The sequence below is a fragment of the Erinaceus europaeus genome, chromosome 18 (assembly GCF_950295315.1).
Source record: "Erinaceus europaeus chromosome 18, mEriEur2.1, whole genome shotgun sequence".
In the NCBI taxonomy this organism is placed as follows: domain Eukaryota; kingdom Metazoa; phylum Chordata; class Mammalia; order Eulipotyphla; family Erinaceidae; genus Erinaceus; species Erinaceus europaeus.
Genome location: NC_080179.1, coordinates 21333472 through 21360073, shown reverse-complemented (window position 1 = coordinate 21360073; position 26602 = coordinate 21333472). Strand labels below are relative to the sequence as shown.

At 43.7% G+C, this 26602-nt stretch overlaps 2 protein-coding genes across 7 annotated transcripts in view; one reads left to right on the top strand and one right to left on the bottom strand.

Annotated features, from left to right (window-relative positions):
- The window catches only part of METTL5 (methyltransferase 5, N6-adenosine), a 37937-nt gene extending 33540 nt beyond the window's left edge, over positions 1 to 4397 (bottom strand). Inside the window, exon 1 of one of the 3 annotated variants that reach the window (XM_016195305.2) lies at positions 4308 to 4397. The gene's annotated coding sequence lies outside the window, so the exon portion shown is untranslated. The remainder of the gene's footprint in view (positions 1 to 4307) is intronic. The other 2 variants (XM_016195306.2, XM_007539298.3) reach the window with 2 other exon arrangements.
- Positions 4398 to 5257: 860 nt separating this feature from the next.
- The window catches only part of UBR3 (ubiquitin protein ligase E3 component n-recognin 3), a 154336-nt gene continuing 132991 nt past the window's right edge, over positions 5258 to 26602 (top strand). For all 4 annotated transcript variants that reach the window (XM_060177740.1, XM_060177741.1, XM_060177742.1 and 1 more), the window contains exon 1: positions 5258 to 5940. In XM_060177740.1, coding sequence (XP_060033723.1) covers positions 5390 to 5940 — 551 coding nt within the window. In that variant the 5' untranslated portion in view covers positions 5258 to 5389. The remainder of the gene's footprint in view (positions 5941 to 26602) is intronic.

Here is a 26602-nt window from a genome sequence, read left to right as displayed (position 1 = left end):
ATTGTTCTTGGATAGTACAGAGAGAAATTGTGAGAGGAGGGGAAGACAGAGAGGGGTAGAGAAAGAGAGACACCTGCATACCTGAAGAGACCCCTCTGCAGGTGGGGAACCTGGGGCTTGAACCCTGTTCCTTACACCAGACCATGCGCTTTGCGCCATGTGCGCTCAATCCTCTGAGCTACCTCCCTGCCCCCAGTATTTATTGATAAACACATCAAAAGGAACAGGAAGATCAAAGATGCTACTAGGTAAATGAAATAAGAACAATAGTCAAAACACAGCTTATTCTCAAGGTATGGGAGACATTAAGACTGTGTTAAATCTTGATTACAGTAGTCTTGTCTAAATGTCATTAGTCAGGTGCAATTTTCCGATGCCTCAAGATATATTCAGGTCACTCTATTGTGCACAAACTCCAAACCCTTCAAGGAAGTAGCCAGAGGTCAGAGTTGCAGATATGGATTTTGCATAATCTCACGGCCTGTTGGGCTACCATTATAACTCTGACACTCTTCATACCTTCTGCCTCAAGGCGGAGAGAGTTTGACAAAAGGGGAATGCCTGAAGCCTTACTGGGCACTTGCTAACAATCAACCAGGTATGCTTTGTGAACCTGGAGGCTTTAGGTAAAATCAACAGAATTTCTACTAAGAAACAAATATTAAGAAATCTAGGATCAGAAAACTTCAAAAACAAAAAACTTCTTCAAAAGTAATATAATTGCTGTCAGAATTTCCCCCGACACAGCACAGTGATTTGAGAGTTGAGGGTTTTCTTTTTCCTTCCCCACAGAAAAGGGCAGAGTGGAGTGTTGTTGCTCACTGCCTTTGCCAACATTTGTTAGCGTCTATTCCCCCTCTCCTCTATTAGCCACATCTTTAGTTCTTTGTCTTTCTGTATTGGGGGTGAGGGGGGAGGTGGACCAGCACTTGTTTCCACAAGATTCAGAAGTTCATCACACAATGCATAATCTCAACAAGAATTGAGGAGAAAGCATGATTTTTCAGGAATTTTAAACTTTGTTCAGGAAAAATGAGAACATATACATGTTAGGCAGAGAGAGAGAGAGAGAGATAGAGAGAGAGATCCAGAGCTCTTACATGGGGCACTCGTCTAGGGCTGAGATTGAAAGAGAACGACAGAGAGAGAAGCCCCTGAGAGCTTCTACTCATATGTTGACCTGGGCAGATAGAAAGACAGAAGTAGAGCAAAGCCCCTCTGAGCTCTCTTACTCACATGTTGACCCAGGGTTCACCCAGCAGAGAAAACGAGCCACATAGGGCCTAGCTTAGAACACCCAAGCCCAGCCTTCACCTTTCCAAGCCACACCTGTCACCACTCCCATTTTCGGGGGGGGGGGGGGTTTTGCCCTCCAGGTACCTCCTGTTTCTTTTTCTTTCTTTCTTACTTTTTTTTTTTTTAATATTTATTTATTCCCCTTTTTTTTGTCCTTGTTTTATTGTTGTAGTTATTACTGTTGTTATTGATGTCATCGTTGTTGGATAGGACAGAGAGAAATGGAGAGAGGAGGGGAAGACAGAGAGGGGGAGAGAAAGATAGACATCTACAGATTTGCTTCACCACTTGTGAAGTGACCACCCTGCAGGTGGGGAGCCAGGTGCTCAAACCAGGATCCTTATGCTGGTCCTTGCACTTTGCATCTCTCTCTCTCTCTTTCTTTCTTTTTCCTTCCTTCCTCCCTTCACCTTTATTTATTGGTTAGAGACAGAGAAATTAAGAGGGCTGCGAGAGATAGAGAGGGAAAGAGAGCAGCCTGCTTTACCACTTATGAAGCTTCCCCCTGCAAGTGGGGACCAGGGGTTTGAACCTGGGTCCTTGTGCACTGTAATGTGTGCACATAACCAGGTGCACCACTGCCTGGCCCTGTTCTTTGTGTTTCTTTTTGATTATTGTCACTTTGGTGGTATTGTATAATTTAATTTTTTATTTCCTTTATGATTAATAATATTGGGTATCTTTTCTCCTCTTTTCTTTTCTTCTTCTTCTTCTTCTTCTTCTTCTTCTTCTTTTTTTTTTGCCTCTAGGGTTATCACTGGGGCTGGGGCTCAGCTCGGTGCCTGCACTATGAATCCACTGTTCCTGTGGCCATTTTTCCCATTTTGTTGCCCTTGTTGTAGTTGTTATTGTTGTCATAGCTGTTGTTGTTGGGTAGGACAGAGAGAAATCGAGAAAGGAGGGGAAGACAGAGAGGAGAGAACGACAGACACCTGGAGACCTGCTTCACCGCTTGCGAAGCGACTCCCCTGCAGGAGGGGCGCTGGGGTATCAAACTCTGATCTTTATGCTGGCCCTTGCACTTTGCGCCATGTGCGCTTAACCCGCTGTGCCCTGCTCCCTTGGGTATCTTTTCTATGTCAGTGGGCTACATTTCTTAGTTTGTAAACTGTTAATTCATAGTTTTTGCACGTTTAAAAATGGGCTAGTTGTGGGTTTTTTTTTTTTTTTTTTTTGCCTCCAGGGTTATTGCTAGGACTTGGTGCCTGCACTAGGAATCCACTGCTCCTGGAGGCTATTTTTTCCTTTTGTTGCCCATGTTGTTTATCGTTATTATTACTGTTGTTGTTGGATAGGACAGAGAGAAATGGAGAGAGGAGGGGAAGACAGAGAGGGGGAGAGAAAGAGAGACACCTGCACACCTGCTTCACCACTTGTGAAGCTCCCTTCTAAGGTGGGGAGCTGGGGGCTCCAACCGGGATCCTTAAGCTGGTCCCTGAGCTTCGTGCCATGTGCACTTAACCCGCTGTGCTACCACCTGGCCTCCATCTTTTTGTTACTTGTTACTTTTTAATGGTTTCCTGATTTTGGAATGGGTATGATAGTCTCAGGAATAGAACAGGTTAGAAATCTGAAAAAAATCTCCTGATTTCTGCACATATACTATAATGACCATGCAACTGAGATAGGATGTGATGTGGCGCAAAGTGCAAGGACCGGCCTAAGGATCCTGGTTTGAGCCCCTGGCTCCACACCTGCAGGGGAGTCACTTCAAAAGCGGTGAAAACAGGTCTACAGGTGTCTATCTTTCTCTCCCTCTCTCTGTCCTCCCTTCCTCTCTCCATTTCTCTCCTAACAACGTTAACATCAATAATAACTACAACAATAAAACAACAAGGGCAACAAAAGGTAATAAATATTAAAAAAAAAACTTTCTTTCTTTTTTTTTTTTTTTTTTGCCTCCAGGGTTATTGCTGGGGGATGGTGCCTGCATTACAAATCCACTGCTCCTAGAGGCTATTTTTCCCCTTTTGTTGCCCTTATTGCTTATTGTTTTTTGTTGTTGTTATTGCTGTCCTGTTGTTGGATAGGACAGAGAGAAACAGAGGATGGGAAGACAGAGAGGAGAAGAGAAAGACACCTGCAGACCTGCTTCTCAGCTTGTGAAGTGACCTCTCTCCCCCAGGTGGGGAGGTCTGGGCTCCAACTGGGATCCTTTCCCAGCCCTTGCGCTTCATGCCATGTGTGCTTATCCCGCCGCACTACTGCTGGCCCCCCAAACAATTCCTTAATATTAATATTAAAAGATACACTGATGGTTAGTGGTGGACTTTTTTTTTTAATTCATAGAAATTTAAGAATGTGTGGACAGACTCCTTGAGAAAGCTGAACAGGCTGCTTTGGCTAAAATGCATCATCATGGTCAAGCAGAGCAGGCAGGCACCCTTGTTATTCTTCACAGGAAACCCAGCCTGGAGTGATACTAACACACTTCCCCAAGCGTCTTAGAACAGACCCTGATTGTGTATATGCAGTAATGAATATACATCATTCTACCTTAGTTTGAGATGTTCTTGGGTTGTGTTTGATTTGCAACTTGGTAATTCCTAAAGAAAATTCTTGAGCAGTCTTTGAATTATTTTCACTGCAAACTGATAATTGTGGAATGCTTAACTACTGCAGTGGGTCAGTACATGTGGATATTATTTTAGTTCTATTTGATTCGCTTACTGCACTGGGTAAATGATTAGAAATATTCTTTACTCTTATTATTATATATTGTTTAGTCTTTATTTTTACCCAACTTTCTTGTGTTTCTCCACTTGAATTGATTCAGTGAGATACTATAGGAAATTTATGATGACAATAATAATTCAGTAGTAGTGTGGGAGTAGATAGCATAATAGTTATTCAAAGAGACTCTAATGCCTGAGGCTCGGCAGGCTTAACCCCCCACACCACCATATAAGCCAAAGCTTATCAATGATCTGGTAAAAATAAATAAATAAATACATAAATAAATGGGAGCCGGGCGTGGCGCAGCAGGTTAAGCGCACATGGCGAAAGCTCACGGACTGGCATCAGGATTCCAGTTCAAGCCCCGATCCCCACCAGTAGGGGGTTTACTTCATGGTCAGTGAAGCAGGTCTGTAGATGTCTTTCTCTCCCCTTCTCTGTCTTCCTCTCTTCTCTCCACTTCTCGCTGTCCTATCAAACAATGACGACATCAATAACAACAACAATAACCACAACAGCAATAAACAAGGGCAACAAGAGGGAAAATAAATATAATAAAAAATTAAAAAAATAAAAAATGCGAATAATTCAGTAGTAATTAAAGGTTTGATAACAGTAGGAATCTTCATCTCAAAATGCAGATGCTTAAAAAAACAGCTGAAAAGGGACCAGGTGGTGGCACACCTGGGTGGCACACCACACATAACAGTGCACAAGGACCCAGGTTCAAGCCCCCGCCCCCACCTGCTGGAGGAAACCTTCACGAGTGGTGAAGCAGGGCTGCAGGTATCTCTCTTCTCTCCCCATCTCAATCTCCCTCTACCCTCTCAAAGTCTATCCAATAATAAAGAAATAAAAACAAACAAACAAAAAAAGCAGCTGAAAAATCCCCTGTCTATCTCTGTGAATAAAGGGGGGGGGGAATCAAGGGCTGGCAAAATAGCTCACTTGGATAGTATGCTGCTTTATCAAGTTCTCGACCCAGCTTCCAGCCCAGCTCTTAGCACATTGCACGGAGCTTTGGTGCAGTGGTCTCTCTCACTCCCTCTGCCTTCTGTCTCTTACCTACCAAGTAAGAAATATCGTACCTGTTAAAAGTGTTTCTAGATCACTTATATTAAAATTGTTGACACACACTCTTCATACTTAAAGCAAGTCCATTATTTCAGTGGCTCTCATCTTGAGCCGAGAGGTGGTGAGAAAGGTATTAGAGAAGCTTCCCAGGCGCAAGGGGAGGGAGCGGGCCCAGCAGTCCCAGGAGGCGTGTGCCGGGGCGGGAGGGTGGGGGTGCGGGAGGAGGTGCGCCGCAGCTCCGGGCTATCGCGAGAGTTGGGCGGGCCGAGCAGTCGCAGCAGCAATCCCCCACCCTCCCGGGAGCGCCGCCGGTCCTGGACTCTCCAAATTCTGAGCTCTCATCATGGCGGCGGCGGCTGCCGCGGCGGCCGTCGCGGGGGCGCAGCCGCCCCAACCCGAGCTGTCAGCGCCTGGGCTGGTCCTGGACAAGGCCGCCACCGCCGCGCACCTGAAGGCGGCCCTCAGCCGGCCGGACAACCGGGCAGGTGCGGAGGAGCTGCAGGCGCTGCTGGAGCGGGTGCTGAGCGCCGAGCGGCCGCTGGCGGCGGCGGCGGCGGCGGCCGGCGAGGAGGCGGCGGCGGGCGGCGCGGGCGGCCCGGGCGCGGCGGAGGAGGAGGCCCTGGAGTGGTGTAAGTGCCTGCTGGCCGGCGGCGGCGGCTACGACGAGTTCTGCGCGGCCGTGCGGGCCTACGACCCCGCGGCGCTGTGCGGCCTGGTCTGGACAGCCAACTTCGTGGCCTACCGCTGCCGGACGTGCGGCATCTCCCCCTGCATGTCGCTGTGCGCCGAGTGCTTCCACCAGGGCGACCACACCGGACACGACTTCAACATGTTCCGCAGCCAGGCCGGGGGCGCCTGCGACTGCGGCGACAGCAACGTGATGCGGGAGAGCGGGTGAGTGGGGGGCACCGCACACCACCCCCCCGGGCCCGGGGGAGGCGCCTGGGAGGCCACCCCGAGCTGTCACGGAGCAGCGGTGGGGGCGGGAGCGGGGGTGTTGGGGACTGACTGGCGGGGGAGGGGCGCGCTGCGTTTTCGGCGAAGCGAGCAAAGAAGCGCTGCGTGGGGTAGGAGGGGAAGGAGGGGAGAAGGATACTTGGGGAGTCAGGTGTCCAGCTGTCAGTCGTGTGCTGCTTGGGAAGGCTGGAGAGCCGCCTGGGGCTCGGGGAGAAAACGACTCAGGTGACTCGCAGGGGCTGGGCGGGGGTGGCCCTGGGGGCGCTTTGGGGGGGGTCTTGTGGTTGCAGGGGAGCGCAGGTGGGGGGACTGGACTTGTGAACTGTCAGGAAGCAGCTCGGCAACCGAAGGGGGTTGAGCAGGAGGGAAGGGGAGGGGCCTGCATGGAAAGTGAGTGTTGAGCTGTCAGTGGAGTATTTGGTTTGCTGGAGTGACATCTGGAGTGGGGCGACTGAGTGACTGACTACCCGACTGGGTAGAAAATAGCCTCCCCCAGCAGAACAGACACAGCGCTGAAGGAATCCGGAATCAAGAGCGAGGCTTTCTTAGAAAGGTACTTCATTCTCTGATAGGAGATGCGCCCCACATGATTTTTAACTTCACTAGGTTTGGTATACCAGGGTATTGGGACTTGGGACAAAAGGCATCCGAGAAGGTGTAGTGGAATATAGAAATGGTACATTTAGTGTCTTGGCATGGGACATGATGTCAGTGTCTGGGGAAGTTTTGGGAAAAGGAAAAACTGAATGAAAGAGATTTTGATTGGGCTGTAGCTGAAAGAATGTTAGCAAATCCAGCTATTCAAGTTATCTTTATAACTAATGATAGAGCACAGTTCCTTTAGAAATGGTTACTGTGTTCCTCTCTAGTACTTGTAGATTAATGTTATTTTAGAAATGTTTGTATCAGGGGTCAGGCCGTGGCGCATCTGGTTGAGTGTAGAAGTTAGCATGCACAAGGATCTGGGATCAAGCCCCCAGCCCCCACCTGCTGGGGGAAAGCTTCATGAGTGGTATAAGGATACTGAAGGTCTCTCTCTGTCTTCCCCTTCGCTTTCCATTTTCTCTGTCCCGATCCAATGAATAATAAATAAAATGTTTTTTTTAATTTTTTTAATATTTATTTTATTTATTTATTTATTCCCTTTTGTTGCCCTTGTTGTTTTATTGTTGTAGTTATTATTGTTGTTGTCGTCGTTGTTGGATAGGACAGAGAGAAATGGAGAGAGGAGGGGAAGACAGAGAGGAGGAGAGATAGATAGACACCTGCAGACCTGCTTCACCGCTTGTGAAGCGACTCCCCTGCAGGTGGGGAGCCGGGGTTCCAACCGGGATCCTTATGCAGGTCCAATAAAATGTTTTTTAAAATGTTTGTATCCACTCATGGCTCCAAGGCTGTTACAAATGAACAGCGCCCTTATACGGATTACACTAGAGGAAGTATCCACACATTCTGTCAGTTGTCTGGGAGGTAGAGCAGGCTTCTTTGTTAGACAGAGGTTTCAGAAGGGAGGTACTTGGGTCTTACTGATTCTAAAAATGGTAGTCATTGGAACTACCATTTGAAAGCCATACGTGTACGTGTGACACTTAAAAATCTTAGGATTTTTAATAATTTGAGTTGGGGTGACCAGGTGGTGGCACACCCAGTTAAGTGCACATAGTACTATGTGCAAGGACCAAGGTTCCAGCCCCTGCTCCTCACCTGCAGTGGGGATGCTTCGCGAGTGGTGAAGCAGGCCTGCAGCGTCTGTTTTTCTTTCTCCCTCTCTCCATTCCCTCTAAACCTTTCTCCGTCCTATCAAATAAAATAGACAAAAAAAAAAAAAAAACAAGCCAAAACGGTTGCCAGGAGTAATGGATTTGTAGTGCCTACGACAAGCCCCAGCAATAATCCAGGAGATAAAACAAACATTAAAATAATACTAATCTGAGTTGGTAAAATATTATATATAATACAATATATAAAATGTATATATATACATTCACATATATATATTTCCCCCATCTGTTGTCCTTGTTGTTGAAGCCTTGTTGTGGTTATTATTGTTGTTGATGTCATTGTTGGATAGGACAGAGAGAAATGGAGAGAGGAGGGGAAGACAGAGAGGGGGAGAGAAAGACAGACACCTGCAGATCTGCTTCACCGCCTGTGAAGTGACTCCCCTGCAGGTGGGGAGCCGGGGGCTCGAACTGGGATCCTTACTTGGGTCCTTGCGCTTAGTGCCACATGTGCTTAACCCGCTGCGTTACCGCCTGACCCCCAGATAGAAAATTTTAAAACATACACATTTTGAAGTTTCCCCTCCCACCATGTTTCCCATCTGTGCAGATCCTCCCCACCATTATTTCTTAGTGCAAAACTAAGCAAGGATGAAATAAATATGCATAGTCATGTGTCACTTAGCAGATGTTTCAGTTAAAGTACCACATCTACCATAATGGTGCTGATGGGTCACAGTTTAGAGCTGACGTGTACATAGGTTATACCGTCCAGGCTTATGTATTTATACTCTCAGACATTGGCACTTCAGTGACATAACTTCAGTATATCTCAGGAAGTATCCCTGGCTGTAAAACTACATGTGATTACTTACTGGCCTTTAGTCTCAGTGTAAAAAGTAACATATATGCACTGTTTTGCACATTTTGCATTTTGAGTTTTCTCAGAGATAGTTCCATGTCAGTACACTGGCTCCATAAAAAAAAAAAAAAAAAAAAGGGCAAGGGATGCGTCCAAAAGTAGCTTCAGAATCAAGCATGGTGCTTACATCCTGGGGCCTCAGGGTACAGCGCAGTGGCTGCATGCCGGAGTCCCAGCTTTGGTGCCCTGCACTTCATATGCTGTAGTAGAGTGCTGTTGCGCTCATATGCTGTAGTAGTGCTGTTGCGTTCATATGCTGTAGTAGAGTGCTGTTGCGCTCATATGCTGTAGTAGAGTGCTGTTGCGCTCATATGCTGTAGTAGAGTGCTGTTGCGCTCATATGCTGTAGTAGAGTGCTGTTGCGCTCATATGCTGTAGTAGAGTGCTGTTGCGCTCATATGCTGTAGTTGAGTGCTGTTGCGCTCATATGCTGTAGTTGAGTGCTGTTGCGCTCATATGCTGTAGTAGAGTGCTGTTGCGCTCATATGCTGTAGTAGAGTGCTGTTGCGCTCATATGCTGTAGTAGAGTGCTGTTGCGCTCATATGCTGTAGTAGAGTGCTGTTGCGCTCATATGCTGTAGTAGAGTGCTGTTGCGCTCATATGCTGTAGTAGAGTGCTGTTGCGCTCATATGCTGTAGTAGAGTGCTGTTGCGCTCATATGCTGTAGTAGAGTGCTGTTGCGCTCATATGCTGTAGTAGAGTGCTGTTGCGCTCATATGCTGTAGTAGAGTGCTGTTGCGCTCATATGCTGTAGTAGAGTGCTGTTGCGCTCTTGTTCTCGCTCCCTCTTCTGCTCTTGTATATAAGCAAACAGAAAAAGCAAAAGGAAAACCAAAATTCTGTAAGAATTTTTTGAACTTTTATTATTATTATTTATTGGATAGAAACAGCCAGAAATTGAGAGGGTAGGCGGAGGTAAAGAGGGAGAGAGACAGAGAGATCTGAAGCACTACTTCACTACATACAAAGCTTTCCCCCTGCAGGGAGGGAGCCGAGGGCTTGAACCAGGATCCCTACAGGTCTTTGTGCTTTGCACCACGTGTGCTTAGCCCGCTGCGTCACCGCTCGACCCCCCCCCATTACTTTTTTAAAAAATATTTATTTTCCCTTTTGTTGTTTTTCTTTGTTGTTGTAGTTATTATTGCTGTTGTTATTGCTGTCGTTGGATAGGACAGAGAAATGGAGAGAGGAGGGGGAGACAGAGAGGGGGAGAGAAAGACACCTGCAGACCTGCTTCACCGCCTGTGAAGCAACTCCCCTGCAGGTGGCGAGCTGGGGGCTCCAACCGGGATCCTTATGCCAGTCCTTGCGCTTAACCCACTGTGCTACTGCCAGACTTCCCACGTATTACTTTTTATAGACATTTGAGTTTCCAGTATGAAGTAGAACACCAAGCATTATCTGTCTTTATACACCTTTGTATTAATGGGATAATTTCTCAGAAGTGGAATTTTTAAGTTGCCTTTCATAAACAGAATATGAGATTCCCTGTTTCCTGACAGCTTCATCAAAACATGTTATTAAGTTTGGATTTTTACTCATTTACTTTGTAAATGGATCAGACATGAAGTGATTCACATTACTTAATTCATGTAATCTTTAACAATGCTGAGGTTATTATCTCTGTCCCTCTTTGTCTTTTTTTAAAATTTAATTTAAATCTTTTTTTTTTTTTTTTTTTGCCTCCAGAGTTATTGCTGGGTCAAGTGCCTGCACTAGGAATCTACTGCTCCTGGAGGCCATTGTTTTGATATGACAGAAAAAAATTGAGAGGGGAGGGGAAGAAAGGGAGAGAGAGACACCTCCAGACCTGCTTAACTGCTTGTGAATCGAAACCCCCTGCAGGTGGGAAGCTGGGGCTTGAACTGGGATACTTGCTTGGGTCCTTATGTTTCATACTATATGCACTTCACCCACTGCACCACCATCCAGCTCCCCTCTCTCCATCTTTCCCTACTTGAAATTGAAAGGAAGAGTCCTGGGATAGGGGTGGGGGAGAATACTACATAGACATGAAGCATGGTGGGCAAAAACTAAAGGAAAAAAAAAACAGCTTTGGGTTGGGTGATGGTGCACAAGGTTGAGTGCACACGTTACAGTGTGCAAGGACCCGGTTTAAGCCCTGGCTCCCACCTTCAGAGGGGCAGCTTTGTGAGCAGTGAGAACAGTACCGTGATTGTTTTTCTCTCTCTCTCACTCTGTGTCCCCCCACCTCTGTTTTACTGTCTCAATCCAAAACAAGTAAATAAAAAATATTAAGGAAAAAAGAAAAAAAAAAAATCCTGTGTCCTGGAAATAACACCATTGGTAGAGCTCAGAACTTGCATGCCTGAAGTTCCCAGTTCAGTTCCCGAGGCTGAACAAATAGGAGTGGTGCCCTGATTGCAAAGGTTAGGGAACACTGTATATTAATGGCCATTCATAGTGCTCCAGGAAGTAGCCCGGTAGATGGTGTTGGATTCTCAAGCATGATGACCTGTGTTTGATCGCTGGCATCACATGTTCCAGAGTAGTACTCTGGTCCCCTCTCTCTCATAAGTAAATTAAAAAAAAATTGAACATTTATTTTATTTGCTAGAACAGAGAGAAATTGAGAGGAATGGGAAGAAAGAGAGAGACCTGCAACACTGCGTCACCGCTCACGAAGCTTTCCCCTGCAGGTAGAGGCTGGGGACTTGAACCAGGGTCTTTGCACATGGCAAATGTGTGCAACTCACCTGGCTGCACCACTGCCTGCCTGCTTCCCATAAATAAATAAAGCTTTGAAAAACATTTATTTATTAGGTAGAGAGAAATTGAGAGAGAAGGGGGAGATAGGAAGAGAGAGAGAGAGCGTCGCACCTGAAGCCCTGCTTCACAGTTAGTGAAGCTCCCCCTGCAGGTGGGGAGGAGGGACTTGAACCCAGGTTCTTTTGCACATTATAACATGTGGACTCTGCCAGGTGTGCCACCCCCATCCCCCTAATAAATATTAAAAAAAAATAAGTCTCTTTAGTTTTATTTATTTATTTTACCAGAGCACTACTTAGCTTTGAACCTGTGATCTCAGAGCCTCAGGCATAAATCTTTTGGATGACCGTTATTCTTTCTCCCCAGCTCTATCCTTATCCATGTCATTTTTTTTAACTTTATTATTATTATTATTGGATAGAGACAGCTAGAAATGGAGAGAGGAGAGGGAGATAGAGAGGGAGAGAAACAGAGACACCTAGACACCTGCAGCCCTGCTTCACCACTTGTGAATCTTTCTCCCTGCAGGTGGGGGCCAGGGGGAAGAACCTGAGTCCTTGCGCACTGTAATGTGAGCGCTTAACCAGGGGAGCCGCTGCCTGGTCCCACCATCTCTTTTCTTTTTCCTTTTCTTTTCTTTTCTTTTCTTTTCTTTCTTTCTTTCTTTCTTTCTTTCTTTCTTTCTTTCTTTCTTTCTTTCTTTCTTTGTCTTCAGGGTTATTGCTGGGGCTCAGAATCCACTGCTCCTGGAGGCTATTTTTTCTCTTTTATTGCCCTTGTTATTTTATTGATGTTGTAGTGGTTGTTAGGACAGAGAGAAATGTAGAGGGGAAGGGAAGAAAGAAGGGGGAGAGAAAGACACCTGCAGACCTGCTTCACCGCCTGTGATGTGACCCCTATGCAGGTGGGGAGCCGGGGGCTGTAACCAGGATCCTTACCAGGTCCTTGTGCTTTGTGCCATGTGTGCTTAACCCGCTGCACTACCGTCAGACCCCTCCATCTCATTTCTTAGTGAGACATTTCCTTTGCTTTCTGTTGAGTTTAGCTGTGCATTTAAAAGATGCTTATTAAGATTTATTCAGTGTTTCTAGATGTTGCCCAGTGGGACAATTTTAGGTGGTTTGATCTATGGCAGTGCCAGAAGTGAAATTTCTGATAGAAAGTGTCATGTCCTTCAGTGTTTTACTCTTCCCCAACATACTTCTTTTTTTAAAATTTTTAAAAAAAATTATAAAATGGAGATATTGACAAGACCATAGGATAAGAGGGGTACAATTCCACACAATTCCCACCACCAGAACTCCCTATCCCCCTCCACTGAAAGCTTTCCTATTCTTTATTCCTCTGGGAGTATGGACCTCCCTCAACATAATTCTTGAACACTCTCTTATTAGTATAAGGGGAACTGTTTCTTTTTTCTTTTTTTTTTTTAGTTAAGTAATATCAATTGCATTTGTTTTTTTATAAAAAATTATTTTATTATCTGGAGACAGAAATTGAGAGGGAAAGGAGAGATAAGAATGAGAGAGAGGGAGACAGACACACACTGACCTATAGTACTGCTTCACTGCTCATGAAGCTTCCCTCTTGCAAGTGGGGACTGGGGACATGAACCCTGTTCCTTGTGCACTGTAACATGTGCACTTAACTCTGTGTGCCACTGCTGGACCCTTTCCATTGCATTTCTATTTTTTTTAAATAGTTATTTTATTTATTTATTCCCTTTTGTTGCCCTTGTTTTATTGTTGTAGTTATTATTGTTGTCGTTGTTGTTGGATAGAAATGGAGAGACAAATGGAGAGAGGAGGGGAAGACAAAGAGGGGGAGAGAAAGACAGACACCTGCAGACCTGCTTCACCGCCTGTGAAGCGACTCCCCTGCAGGTGGGATGGAACTGGGATCCTTCTGCTAGTCCTTGCGCTTTGCACCACGTGCGCTTACCCGCTGCACTACCGCCCGACTCCCTATTTATTTTATTTTTTAAACACCAGAGCAATCTGCAGAGCCATTATACTGTAACTTATCCAGTTACTTCCTTGGGTTTTTAAATTGTTCCCAGTCTTTGGCCATTATTAATTTTGTTGCAATCACTATGTGTGTATTACTTCTTTTGCAGATGATTGAGCATATCTGTGAGGAGAAAATATTAAAGTTTAGGGGGCCTGGTGGTGGAGCACCTCATTAGGTGCTCCTATTACCATGTGTGGAATCCTCACTTGCAGGGGGTTGCTTCACATGGGGCGAAACAGGTCTCCGGGTATCTCTCTCTGTCTCTCTCCGTCTCCTTCCTCTCAGTTTCTTTCTGTGTTATCAGATAAAGGGAAAACAAACACACAAAAAAAAGGAAAAGAAAAAAGAAACACTGGGAAGGTGGAGTCATTGTGCAAGCACTGAGCCTCAGCAGTAATCCTGGTGGGCGCAGGGTAGATAGCATAACGGTTATGCAGGCAGACTGCCATGCCTGAGGCTCCAATAATCCTGGTGGGGGGAAAAGAAGAAAGAAAAAGAAATTAAATTTTACTTGCACTAGCAATAAGAACATGTTCCCCACAGGCCAAAATACCAGTACATGATCTTTGTTAATTTGATCTGACTAAAAATAAAATAAAAGTATATACATATTAATATTTTTTTTATCTTAGAGACTGAGAAGAGAGGGGAAGATAGGAGGACACACACACACACACACACACCCACCCCTACCCGCAGACACACAAGCACCCGGGGCTTGAACACACACACACCATACTTGCAGACACACACACACACACTCTCTCTCTCTCTCTCTCTCTCTCTCCCTCTCTCCCTCCCCTCCTCCTCCCCTTAACTCCAGCCCTGTTTCAGCAGTTGTGAAGCTTTTACCCTGGTTTACAGTAGTACTGGGGATTGAACCTGGGACTTCAAAAGCTGAGGTACAAGAATCAGGTTTGAAAAAAAAATTTCAAATGAGGGAGCCAGGCTGTAGCGCAGCGGGTAAGCACACATGGTGCAAAGCGCAAGGACCGGAGTAAGGATCCCGGTTCAAGCCCCCGGCTCCCCACCTGCAGGGGAGTCGCTTCACAGGCGGTGAAGCAGGTCTGCTGGTGTCTTTCTCTCCCCCTCTCTGTCTTCCCCTCCTCTCTCCATTTCTCTCTGTCCTGTCCAACAACGACTACAACAATGAAACAACAAGGGCAACAAAAGGGAATGAATAAATAAATATTAAAAAAAACAACAATCCCGTCTCAATAATCAATAGAAGTAGACAGAAGGGTGACAGAACAGCTCACTTGCATTGATAGTGCCCTGCTTTGATGTGAGTGTGACCCAGGGCGGTGCCTCGCCCCTACTACACAGAAGGAAGCTTCTTTTTCATGTAATAAACGAATCTTTTATATACAAAATAAAAGTATGGTAGTCTGGGAGTTGGCATGGTGGATAAGGCATTGAACTCTCAAGCATGAGGTCCAGAGTTCAATCCCTGACAGCACATGTACCAGAGTGATGTCTGGTTCTTTCTTTCTCTTCTATCACTTCTCATGAATAAATAAAGAAAATCTTTTTTTTTAAATATTTATTTTATTTATTTATTCCCTTTTGTTGCCCTTGTTGTTTTATTGTTGTAGTTATTATTGTTGTTATCGTTGTTGGATAGGACAGAGAGAAATGGAGAGAGGAGGGGAAGATAGAGAGGAGGAGAGAAAGATAGACACCTGCAGACCTGCTTCACCGCCTGTGAAGCGACTCCTCTGCAGGTGGGGAGCCGGGGTTCGAACCGGGATCCTTATGCCGGTCCTTGTGCTTTGCGCCACCTGCGCTTAACCCACTGTGCTACAGCCCGACTCCCATAAAGAAAATCTTTAAAAAAATAATAAATAATAGTATGTATGTAGATAGATATATATTTTAAGAGTTTACATCTTTGGGCCAGCAAAATGATGCAGGTGATATCCAGGGTTCATTGTCCAGTAACTCATAAAAACAAGATGAGCTAGGGAAATAGCATAATGGAGAGATAGAGAAATTGAGATGGGAGGCTAAGGTAGGGAGAAAAACACCTGCAGAACCATTTCACCACTTATGAACTTTGCCCACTGTAGGTGGGGACTGGGGGCCTGAACCTGGGTCCTTGTCCATTTTGACATTCAGCCATGCATGCCACCACCTGGCCCCAGTTACTGGTTCTTATGTTTTGAAGCCCTCCCGTCCCTCCACCAACCATCGTTACCACTGGGGCTTAATGGCTTGCACAGCTCCAACATTCCCAGCAGCCTCTTTTCCTTCCCTCCTTCCCTCCTTCCTTCCTTCCTTCCTCTCTCTCTCTCTCTTCCTCTTTCACAGATGAGAGAGAGAAAAAGGGAAAAAGAGACAGCTGTAGCTCTGGTCCAGCACTTGTGAAGCTTCCCCATGGCAGGTGGGGACCAGAGTTTCCACCCCTATCCTTGCTCCTGGTAACGTGTGCACTGCACCAGATGAGCCGCCACCTTTCTCCTGAAATTTCATCTTAAGGTGCACACTTAGGATTATTAGATTTCTTGGGGCAGTCATTCCTTTATCATTATATAATGCTTTCTTTATTCATGGTAGTATTTCTTATTTCAATTCTGCGTTTTATATAAATATAATAACACATGTTTTTGTTTAGTGGGAACTTTTTAAATTTATATTTCTATATTACTGACCTAATGTTGCTTTACACAGTTATAATTTCACACCATTCCCACCACCAGAGTTCTGTGTCCCCATTCCTTTCATTGGAAACTGCAGTGCTTCTCCCAAGGTCACAGATATGAGTTCACTATTATTTTTGTCTGTCTGTCTATCTGTATTTGCCCATTTTGTCCCCTATGGTCCTGCCCTTCCTTCCTTTCTAAGTCTTTTCCTCTTCTCTTTCTGGGTCCTCTGTCATTTCTCCCCTTCTGTAATTATGGACCAAAATTCTTTTTGGGTTGCAGAAATTGGGAATTCTTGGCTTCTGTATTTCCTTTTCTGCTGGACATAGGCATTGGCAGGTCAGTCCATACCCCCAGCCTGTTTCTATCTTTCCCTAGTGAGGTAGGGCTCTGAAGAGGTGAGGTTCTAGGACACATTGGTGAGGTCTTCTGTTCAGGGAGGTCAGGATGGAATCATAGTAACATCTGCAACTTGGTGGCTGAAAGGCAGTAAGATATGAAGCACAACAAAATGTTTAATAAAGATAGCATAATGGTTATGCAAAGAAACTCTCATGCCTGAGGCTCTAAAACCCCAGGTTCAATCCCCCACACCACTGTAAGCCAGAGTTATCAGTGTTCTGGTAAAAAATAAAAATTCAGGAGTCGGGCGGTAGTGCAGTGGGTTAAGCGCACGTGGTGTAAAGCACAAGGAATAGCATAAGGATCCTGGTTTGAACCCCTGGCTCCCCACCTGCAGGGGAGTCACTTCACAAGCGGTGAAGCAGGTCTGTAGGTGTCTGTCTTTCTCTCCCCCTCTCTGCCTTCCCCTCCCCTCTCCATTTCTCTCTGTCCTATCCAACAACAGAGACGATCCAAACTGCCCCTGCGGCTACAGACAGACTATGACCCACATAGTCAACGACTGCCACCTCTCCAGATTCAAAGGAGGTCTCGAAACTTTACATCAGGCTCAACCTGACGCTGTTGACTGGCTACGGAAGAAGGGCAAACGCTAGAAGAAGAAGCGACAGCAATCACAACAACAATAACAACAGCAACAGCTCGCCTCTGGATCTGTAACTTTGTTAGGGCTTTATCTCCACACTCACTTATTTTTTTATGTAGTGCTGGAGAATGAGCTGAGGACCTTACATATGTGCAGTATGGCTGAGTATTTTTTTTTTAATTTTATATCTTTCTTTTTTTAATATTTATTTTCCATTTTGTTGCCCTTGCTTTATTGTTGTAGTTATTATTGTTGTTGTTATTGGATATCGTCATTGTTGGACAGGACAGAGAGAAATGGAGAGAGGAGGGGAAGGCATAGAGGGGGAGAGAAAGACAGATACCTGCAGACCTGCTTCACCGCCTGTGAAGCGACTCCCCTGCAGGTGGGGAGCCAGGGCTTTGAACCTGGATCCTTATGCCGGTTCTTGTGCTTTGTGCCACCTGCGCTTAACCTGCTGCGCTACCGCCCGACCCCCATATCTTTCTTTTATATTTCTGTTTTTTTCCCTTTCTTTTCCGGAATACTACTTAGCTGTGGTTTATGGTGGTACAGGGGATTGAACTTGTAACTTCGGAGTCTTAGGCATGAGAGGTGTTTTTTTTTTTTGCATAGCCATTATGCTATCTACTCCCACCCCCCCCTTTTTTTAAAGTGCCTTATAAATGTAATTTTTCATTTCAGAATGGATTTTTTTTTTGCATACTTGTTTTTTTCCTTTCTTGTCAGAATATATTTTTGATTTCTCCTTTGGCTCATTAGTTGTTCAGGTGTGTGCTGCTTTCTCTCCATGAGTTTGCTAGGACCCGTGTCTTCTCTTTACTGATTTCAGGTTTAATACCGCTGTATTCCGAAAAGACATTTCAGTCTTCTTGAATTTGCTCAGACTTGTTTTGTGGCCTACCATAAAATCTACCCTGGTTAATTTTCCATGTGCAGCTGAGATGAATGTGTGCTCTTACTGCTGACAAAATGGTCTGTATTGTCTGCTAGGCAGATTTGGTTTGTAGTGTTCAGATCTGTTGTTACTTACTTGTTTCCTCTCTGGGGGATTTATGTATTTTTGGCAATGGAATATTAAAGTCCTCAAGCCATTGTTATATTGCTTTAGTTATCTTTTTAGCTCTATTAGCCCTTATTTAACATATATCTCTGATACTGTTTTAGGTACACAAATATCTATAATTATTATGTATTTTTGATGAACTGACCGGCTGGGCATCTCCCCAGTCCACTTCTTTATTATTTTTTTAATAAGATTTAAAAAAATATTTATTGGGAGTTGGGTGATGGCACAGCAGGTTAAGCGCAGGTGGCGCAAAGCGCAAGGACCGGCATAAGAATCCCAGTTCGAGCCCCTGGCTCCCCACCTGCAGAGGAGTCGCTTCACAGGCGGTGAAGCAGGTCTGCAGGTGTCTATCTTTCTCTCCCTACTCTGTCTTCCCCTCCTCTCTCCATTCTTTTCTGTCCTATCTAACAACAGTGACATCAATAAAAACAATAATAACTACAACAACAATAAAAAACAAGGGCAACAAAAAGGGAAAATAAATAAATGAAATATAAAAAAATTAAAAAATATTTATTCCCTTTTATTGTCCTTATTGTTTTATTGTTGTAGTTAATATTGTTGTTATTGATGTACTTGTGTTGGATAGGACAGAGAAATGGAGAGAGGAGGGGAAGACAGAGGGGGAGAGAAAGACACCTGCACACCTGTTTCATCGTTTGTGAAGTGATGCCCCTGCGGGTGGGGAGCTGGGGGCTCTAACTGGGATCCTTACGTGGTCCTTGCGCTTTGCTTCACCTGCGCTTAACCCCGCTGCGCTACCGCCCAACTGCATCTTTGTTTCTTTCTTTCTGTTTTTTAATATTGATTTATTTACTCCTTCCCTTTTGTTGCCCGTGTTGCTTTACTATTGTTATTGCTGTCACTATTGTTGGATAGGACAGAGAGAAATGGAGAGAGGAGGGGAAGACAGAGAGAGGGAGAGAAAGATAGCCACCTGCAGACCTGCTTCACCGCCTGTGAAGCGACTCCCCTGCAGGTGGGGAGCCGGGGGCTCGAACTGGGTTACTTCCGCCAGTCCTTGTGCTTATTGCCACGTGCGCTCAACCCGCTGCGCTACCACCTGACTCCCTCTTCGTTTCTTTGTAATAGGCCTTATTTCTTTGTTGAATTTCTTATTTCATTTATGTGTTCCTATTCTAACTTACTAGTGTTTTCTTACTGATTTCAGAACTCATTTAAGATAATTTTTTGTAACACGTTATCATTCACTTCATAGATATTTCTTCAGTATAATTTCCTGGAATTTTATTAGTTTCTTTTAGTGCTTTTATATATACTTGATGCCTTGTGATTCTTCTATCCTTGTATTGCTATCTGCAATTTAGCAAGTGGTTTCCTCTTCCAATCTGTACAGGTTTGTTTTAGCAGGAAAAGTTGTTCTCCAGTTTGGCTCACCTGGGATTCTGAATGGACCCACTGGTGGTGCCCACTGGCAGGCAGTACATGGTATCTACTTGAATAGTTCCATTACCAGTTGAGGTGAGGACTGTTGACTGGGTTCCCTACTCAGGTAAATTGCTGACTTGGCTGGACACTCAGGTGTGGTAGCTGGCAGGACTCGGTGGTCAGGCAGGGCTATTGGTTGAGCTCCTGAAAGTATCTCAGATTGGGCAAAGCCCCAGGCTGTCTTGGGTGTTGTAATTGACTGGACTTCCTGAGTGGGTAGAGTTGCACACTAGTTGTGTTCCTGTCCAGGTGCCGGGATCTGTTTCACCTAAGGTAGGGTCATTTTAGTTAGCCTTGAAAGTTTGATATTCTTTTGAATATTTATTCAAGTCATTGATAGCTATGAGAACTGTATTTTTAAAGAAATCTTTATTTACTGTATAGAGACAGCCAGAAATCAAGAGGGGAGGTGGTGACAGGGAGAAAGACAGAGATACCTGCAGCCCTGCTTCACCACTTGTGAAGCTTTCCCCTTACAGGTGGTCACCGGGGCCTCGAACCGGGTCCTTGTGCATTGTAACATGTGCGCTCAGCCATGTGCGCCACCACCTGGTTCCGAGAGCTGTGATGCTTTATGATTTATCTAGACCATTCTTCAGCTTAGCTCTTTTACATGGACACAGAATGACAAATTCTTTTTCTGATTGTGGTTTGAGAAGATGATTTCATAGGTTGGCAGAAAAAGAGATCCAGATTAGAAATTGGGCAGCTGTGGGCCGGAAAAATAGCTCAAATCGGACACTGTGCTGCTTTGCTGTGTGTGGCCCACGTTTGAGCCCCGCCTTCACCGTATTAAGAAAGCTTGGCACTGTGGTCTTTCCGCTTTCTCTATGCCTCTCTGTCATGGGGGAAAAAAAGGCAGTTTTTCCTCTAATCTTCTCCCTTAAGTTATTAAGTCAAATGGAGGAAAATTTTCTCATATATACTACGTGACTTTACACTGTCTCCGTTGATACTGTGAGAATATACATTGCATTACTGCCTGGACACCAGTATACATATTATTTTGATAGGTGCAAGAGAGTTGTCTCGGTCCAGTTTTATTTTTTTCTTTGGTTCATATGTTATTGCAGGTATATTACTTAATTTCCAAGTTTTAGGAGTTTTTTTGGTTTGTTTTAGGAATTTTTTTAAATTAAAAGAATATTTTATTGGGAGTTGGGCTGTAGCGCAGTGGGCAAAGCACAAGGACCCGGAGTAAGGATCCCGGTTCGAGCCCCTGGCTCCCCACCTGCAGGGGAGTTGCTTCATAAGCGGTGAAGCAGGTCTGCAGGTGTCTGTCTTTCTTTTCCCTTTTCTGTCTTCCCCTCCTCTCTTCATTTCTCTCTAAAAAAAATTATTATTTATTTATTTTCCTTTTTGTTGCCCTTGTTGTTTTTATCACTGTTGTGGTTATTATTATTGTTGTTATTGATGTTGTTGTTGCCAGATAGGTCAGAGAGAAATGGAGAGAGGAGGGGAAGACAGAGAGGGGGAGAGAAAGATAGACACCTGCAGACCTGCTTCACCACTTGTGAAGGAACCCCCCTGCAGGTGGGGAGCCAGAGGCTCAAACCAGGATCCTTACGCTTGTCCTTGAATTTCGCACCATGTGTTTAACCCGCTGAGCTACAGCCCGACCTCCTGTTTTAGGAATTTTTTTTTAAAAAAATATATTTGAATTAAACTTTTAAAAAAATATTTATTTTTCTTTTTGTTGCCCTTGTTATTTTTTATTGTTGTTAATATTATTGTTGTTGATGTCGTTGTTGTTGGATAGGACAGAGAGAAATGGAGAGAGGAGGGCAAGATGGGGAGAGAAAGATAGACACCTGTTACAGACCTGCTTCACCGCCTGTGAAGCAACTCCCCTGCAGTCGGGGAGCCGGGGTCTTGAACCGGGATCCTTGCACCAGTCCTTGTGCTTTGTGCCTAGTGTGCTTAACCCACTGTGCTACCGCCGGACTCCCTTGTTTTAGGAATTTTTAAGAGTTACTGATTTCTTGGGATGCTTTTTTATTCAGATAGAGGCAAAGAGAGACAGATGGAGAGAGGCTGAGAGAGGGAGAGACAACTGTTTTTTCTCAGGTGCCATAGCGACTCCCACGTGGTGTCAGGGCTTGAACTTGGGCAGTGCATATGTCAAGGCAAATAGCTTTTTTAGTAAGCTATCTCCAGCCCTATTAGAAATGTCTTTCTTGCGCTGGGAAAACAGCATAATGGTTATGCAAAAGACTTTCATGCCTGAATCACTGAGGTCTGAGGTTTAGTTCCCAGTACCACCACTAGATGGAGCTGAGTAGTGCTCTGGTCTAGAGCCTCTCCCTGTGTATCTTTCTATGTATCTCTCTTTCATTAAAAATAGTAAAGGAGCCAGGTGGCGCACCAGGTTGAGTGCATATGTTACAGTGGGCAAGGACCCAGGTTCCACCCCCTGGTCCGCACCTGCAGGGGGAAAGCTTAGTGAGTGGTGAAGCATGTCTGTACGTGTCTCTCTTTTTCTCCCCCTCTCTATCTCCCCCTACCCTTTCAACTTCTGACTTTTTCTATCCATTAAATAAAAAAAAAATAAAAAAAATTTAAAAAAGTAAGTAAAGGTGGGGGTAGATAGCATAATGGCTATGCAAAGAGACTCTCATGCTTGAGCCTCCAAAGTCCCAAGTTCAATCTCTTGCACCACCATAAGCCAGAGCTGAGCCATGCTCTCTGGTAAAACAAACAAACAATAATAACAAAAACAACAGTGAACAAGTAATACAATCAAATATTAAGAAATATCTTTATTTTTTTAAAAAATAATTTATTTCTTTATTGGGGAATTAATGCTTTACATTCAACAGTAAATACAATAGTTTGTACATGCGTAACATTCCCCAGATTCCCATTTAATAATACAACCCCCCACTATGTCATTCATTATCTTTCATGGACCTGTATTCTCCCCACCAACCCACCCACCCCAGAGTCTTTTACTTTGGTGTAATACTCCAATTCCATTTCAGGTTCGACTTGTGTTTTCTTTTCTAATCTTGTTTTTCAACTTCGGCCTGAGAGTGAGATCATCCCATATTCATCCTTCAGTTTCTTGACTTATTTCACTCAACATGATTTTTTCAAGGTCCATCCAAGATCAGCTGAAAACAGTGAAGTCACCATTTTTTACAGCTGAGTAGTATTCCATTGTGTATATATACCACAACTTGCTCAGCCACTCATCTGTTGTTGGACACCTGGGTTGCTTCCAGGTTTTGGCTATTACAAATTGTGCCGCCAAGAACATATGTGTACACAGATCTTTTTGGATGGATGTGTTGGGTTCCTTAGGATATATCCCCAGGAGGGGAATTGCAGGGTCATAGGGTAGGTCCATTTCTAGCCTTCTGAGAGTTCTCCAGACTGTTCTCCACAGAGGTTGGACCAATTGACATTCCCACCAGCAGTGCAGGAGGGTTCCTTTGACCCCACATCCTCTCCAGCATTTGCTGCTGTTACCTTTTCTGATGTATGACATTCTCACAGGAGTGAAGTGATATCTCATTGTTGTCTTGATTTGCATTTCTCTGACAATCAGAGACTTGGAGCATTTTTTCATGTGTTTCTCGGCCTTTTGGATCTCTTCTGTGGTGAATATTCTGTCCAAGTCCTCCCCCCATTTTTGGATGGGGTTATTTGTTGTCTTGTTGTTGAGTCTGGCAAGCTCTTTATATATGTTGGTTATTAAACTCTTATCTGATGTATGGCATGTAAAGATCTTCTCCCATTCTGTGAGGGGTCTCTTGGTTTGGGTAGTGGTTTCTTTTGCTGTGAAGAAGCTTTTTAATTTGATGTAGTCCCATAGGTTTATACTTGCCTTAGTCTTCCTTGTAATTGGATTCGTTTCATTGAAATGTCTTTAAAATTTATGCGAAAAAAAGTTCTGCCAATATTTTCCTCTAAGTATTTGATAGTTTGTGGTCTAACATCCAAGTCCTTGATCCACTTGGAATTTACTTTTGTATTTGGTGAAATACAGTGATTCAGTTTCATTCTTCTGCATGTTTCAACCCATTGTTTCCAAACCATTTGTTGAAGAGACTCTGCTTTCCCCATGTAATAGTCTGGGCCCCTTTGTCAAAGATTAGATGTCCATATGTGTGGGGCCTCATTTCTGGGCTCTCAATTCTATTCCACTGGTCAGTGTGTCTGTTCATGTTCCAGTACCAAGCAGTTTTGATGACAATGGCCCTATAATACAGTTTGAGATCTGGGAGTGTGATACCTCTGGTTCTGTTCTTTTTTCTCAAGATTGTTTTGGCAATTCTAGGTCTTTTCTGGTTCCAGATAAACATTTGTAGCATTTGTTCTATTCTCCTAAAAAATGTGCTTGGGATCTTGATGGGGATAGGATTAAATTTATAGATGGCTCTGGGTAATATATTCATTTTGATGATGTTAATTCTTCCAACCCATGAACATGGAATATCTTTCCACTTCTTTGTGTCTTTTTCAATTTCTTTGAGTAGTGACTCATAATTTTCAGTATACAAGTCTTTCACTTCTTTGGTTAGGTTTACTCCTAGATATTTTATAGTTTTTGTTGCTATAGAAAAAGGAACTGATTTCTGGATTTCAATTTCTTCTAACTTAGTGTTTGCATAGAGGAATGCCACTGACTTTTGAATGTTAATTTTATAGCCTGACACCTTACTGTATTGCCTGATGATTTCCAAAAGCTTCTTGCTGGATTCCTTAGGTTTTTCTATGTATACTATCATGTCATCTGCAAATAAGGAGAGTTTGACTTCTTCTCTTCCAATCTGTATGCCTTTAATTCCTTGCTCCTGCCTGATTGCTATGGCAAGAACTTCCAACACTATGTTGAATAGTAATGGTGATAGTGGGCAGCCCTGTCTAGTACCTGATCTGAGGGGAAATGCTTCCAGTTTTTCACCATTGAGTAGGATGTTGGCTGTAGGTTTGCTATATATAGACTCCACTATCTTCAGGAATTTTCCATCTATTCCCATTTCTTGTAGTGTTTTGATCATAAAGGGATGTTGTATTTTGTCAAAGGCTTTCTCTGCATCTATTGATATGACCATGTGGTTTTTGGTCTTGCTTTTGTTGATGTGGTGGATCACATTTACGTATATTAAACCAACCTTGCATGCCTGGGATAAACCCCAGTTGGTCATGATGAACAATCTTTTTGATATACTGCTGTATCCGGTTGGCTAGAATTTTGTTCAATATTTTTGCATCTATGTTCATCAGAGATATTGGTCTGTAGTTTTCTTTTTTGGTTGTGTCCCTGTCTGCTTTTGGTATCAGGGTGATGTTGGCTTCATAGAAGCTGGCAGGGAGTATTCCAGTGTCTTCAATCTTCTGGAAGACTTTTAAAAGTAGAGGTATTAATTCTTCTTTGAAAGTTTTGTAGAATTCATTTGTAAAACCATCTGGTCCAGGACTTTTATTTTTGGGAAGATTTTTGATAACTGTTTCAATTTCATTAGCTGTGATGGGCCTGTTCATGTTATCCACTTCCTCTTGACTTAGTTTTGGAAGTTGGTAGGTATCTAGGAAATCATTCATTTCTTCCAGGTTCTCTAGCTTGGTGGCATATAGTTGTTCATAGAAGCCTCGCATGATATGTTGAATTTCTGCAGTGTCTGTTGTGATATCTCCTCTTTCATTTACTATCCGATTTATTTGGGTCTTCTCCCTTTTTTGTTTTGTGAGTCTGGCTAAAGGCTTGTCGATTTTGTTTACTCTTTCGAAGAACCAACATTTGCTTTCATTGATCTTTTGTATGGTTTTCCTATTCTCAATGTTATTTATTTCTGCCCTAACTTTAGTGATTTCTGTCCTTCTGGTTGCTTTAGGATTCCTTTGTTGTTGTTGTTCTAGGTCTTTAAGATGTGCAATCAGGCTGTTTATTTGTGCCTTTTCTTGTTTCCTAATGTGTGCTTGTATAACTATGAACTTCCCTCTTAGGACTGCTTTAGCTGTGTCCCAAATATTTTGATAGCTTGTGTCTTCATTTTCATTGAACTCTCGAAACATTTTGATTTCTTCCTTGATTTCCTCTTTGACCCAGAAGTTGTTAAGAAGTGTACTGTTGAGCTTCCACATTTTGGGACTGTTACTAATCTTTTGTTGATTGTTAAGTGTTAGTTTAATTCCACTGTGGTCTGAGAAGATGCTTGGGATGATTTCAGTGCTCTTGAATTGGCTGATGCTGTCTTTGTGGCCTAACATATGGTCTATCCTTGAGAATGATCCATGTGGATTTGAGTAAAATGTGTATTCCAGTTTCTTGGGATGAATGACTCTGAAAATGTCCAATAGTTCTAGTTTATCTATTTCTTCATTTAGCTCCCTTATGTCTTTACTGATTTTCTTCCTGGATGATCTGTCAAGTTGAGATAGTGGGGTGTTGAAGTCCCCTGCTATGATTGTGTTACTGTTAATATATTGATGTAGCTCTTTCAGTAGGAGTTTGATGTATTTAGATGGCTTCTCATTGGGTGCATAGATATTAATAATTGTTAAGTCCTCTTGATTGACTGATCCTCTGAGCATTAAGTAGTGTCTATTCCTATCTTTCTTAATCTTATCTATTTTAAAGTCTATCATGTCAGATATGAGAATAGCTGTTCCTGCCCTTTTTTGTGGGCCATTGGCTTGTATGATAGTTTTCCATCCTTTCACTTAAGTCTGTGTTTGTCTTGTTGAGTTAGGTGAGTTTCCTGTAGACAACATATTGTTGGGTTGTATTTTCTGATCCATCTTCCTACTCTGTGTCTTTTAATAGGTGAATTCAGGCCATTGACATTTATTGATATCAAAGATTGAAGATATTTTAACGCCATTCTTGAAGAGTTTTAGAGTGTTTTGATATATGTCCTATTTGTGGTGGTCTGGTTGTTTATAGGAGACCTTTCAGAACTTCTTTCAGGGCAGGCTTGGTGATGGTTGCTTCCTTCAACTGTTGCTTGTCTGAGAAGATTTTAATGCTTCCATCTAGTCTGAATGACAGTCTAGCAGGATATAGTATTCTTGGCTGAAAGCCTTTCTCATTGAGCACTCGATAGATATCTTGCCATTCT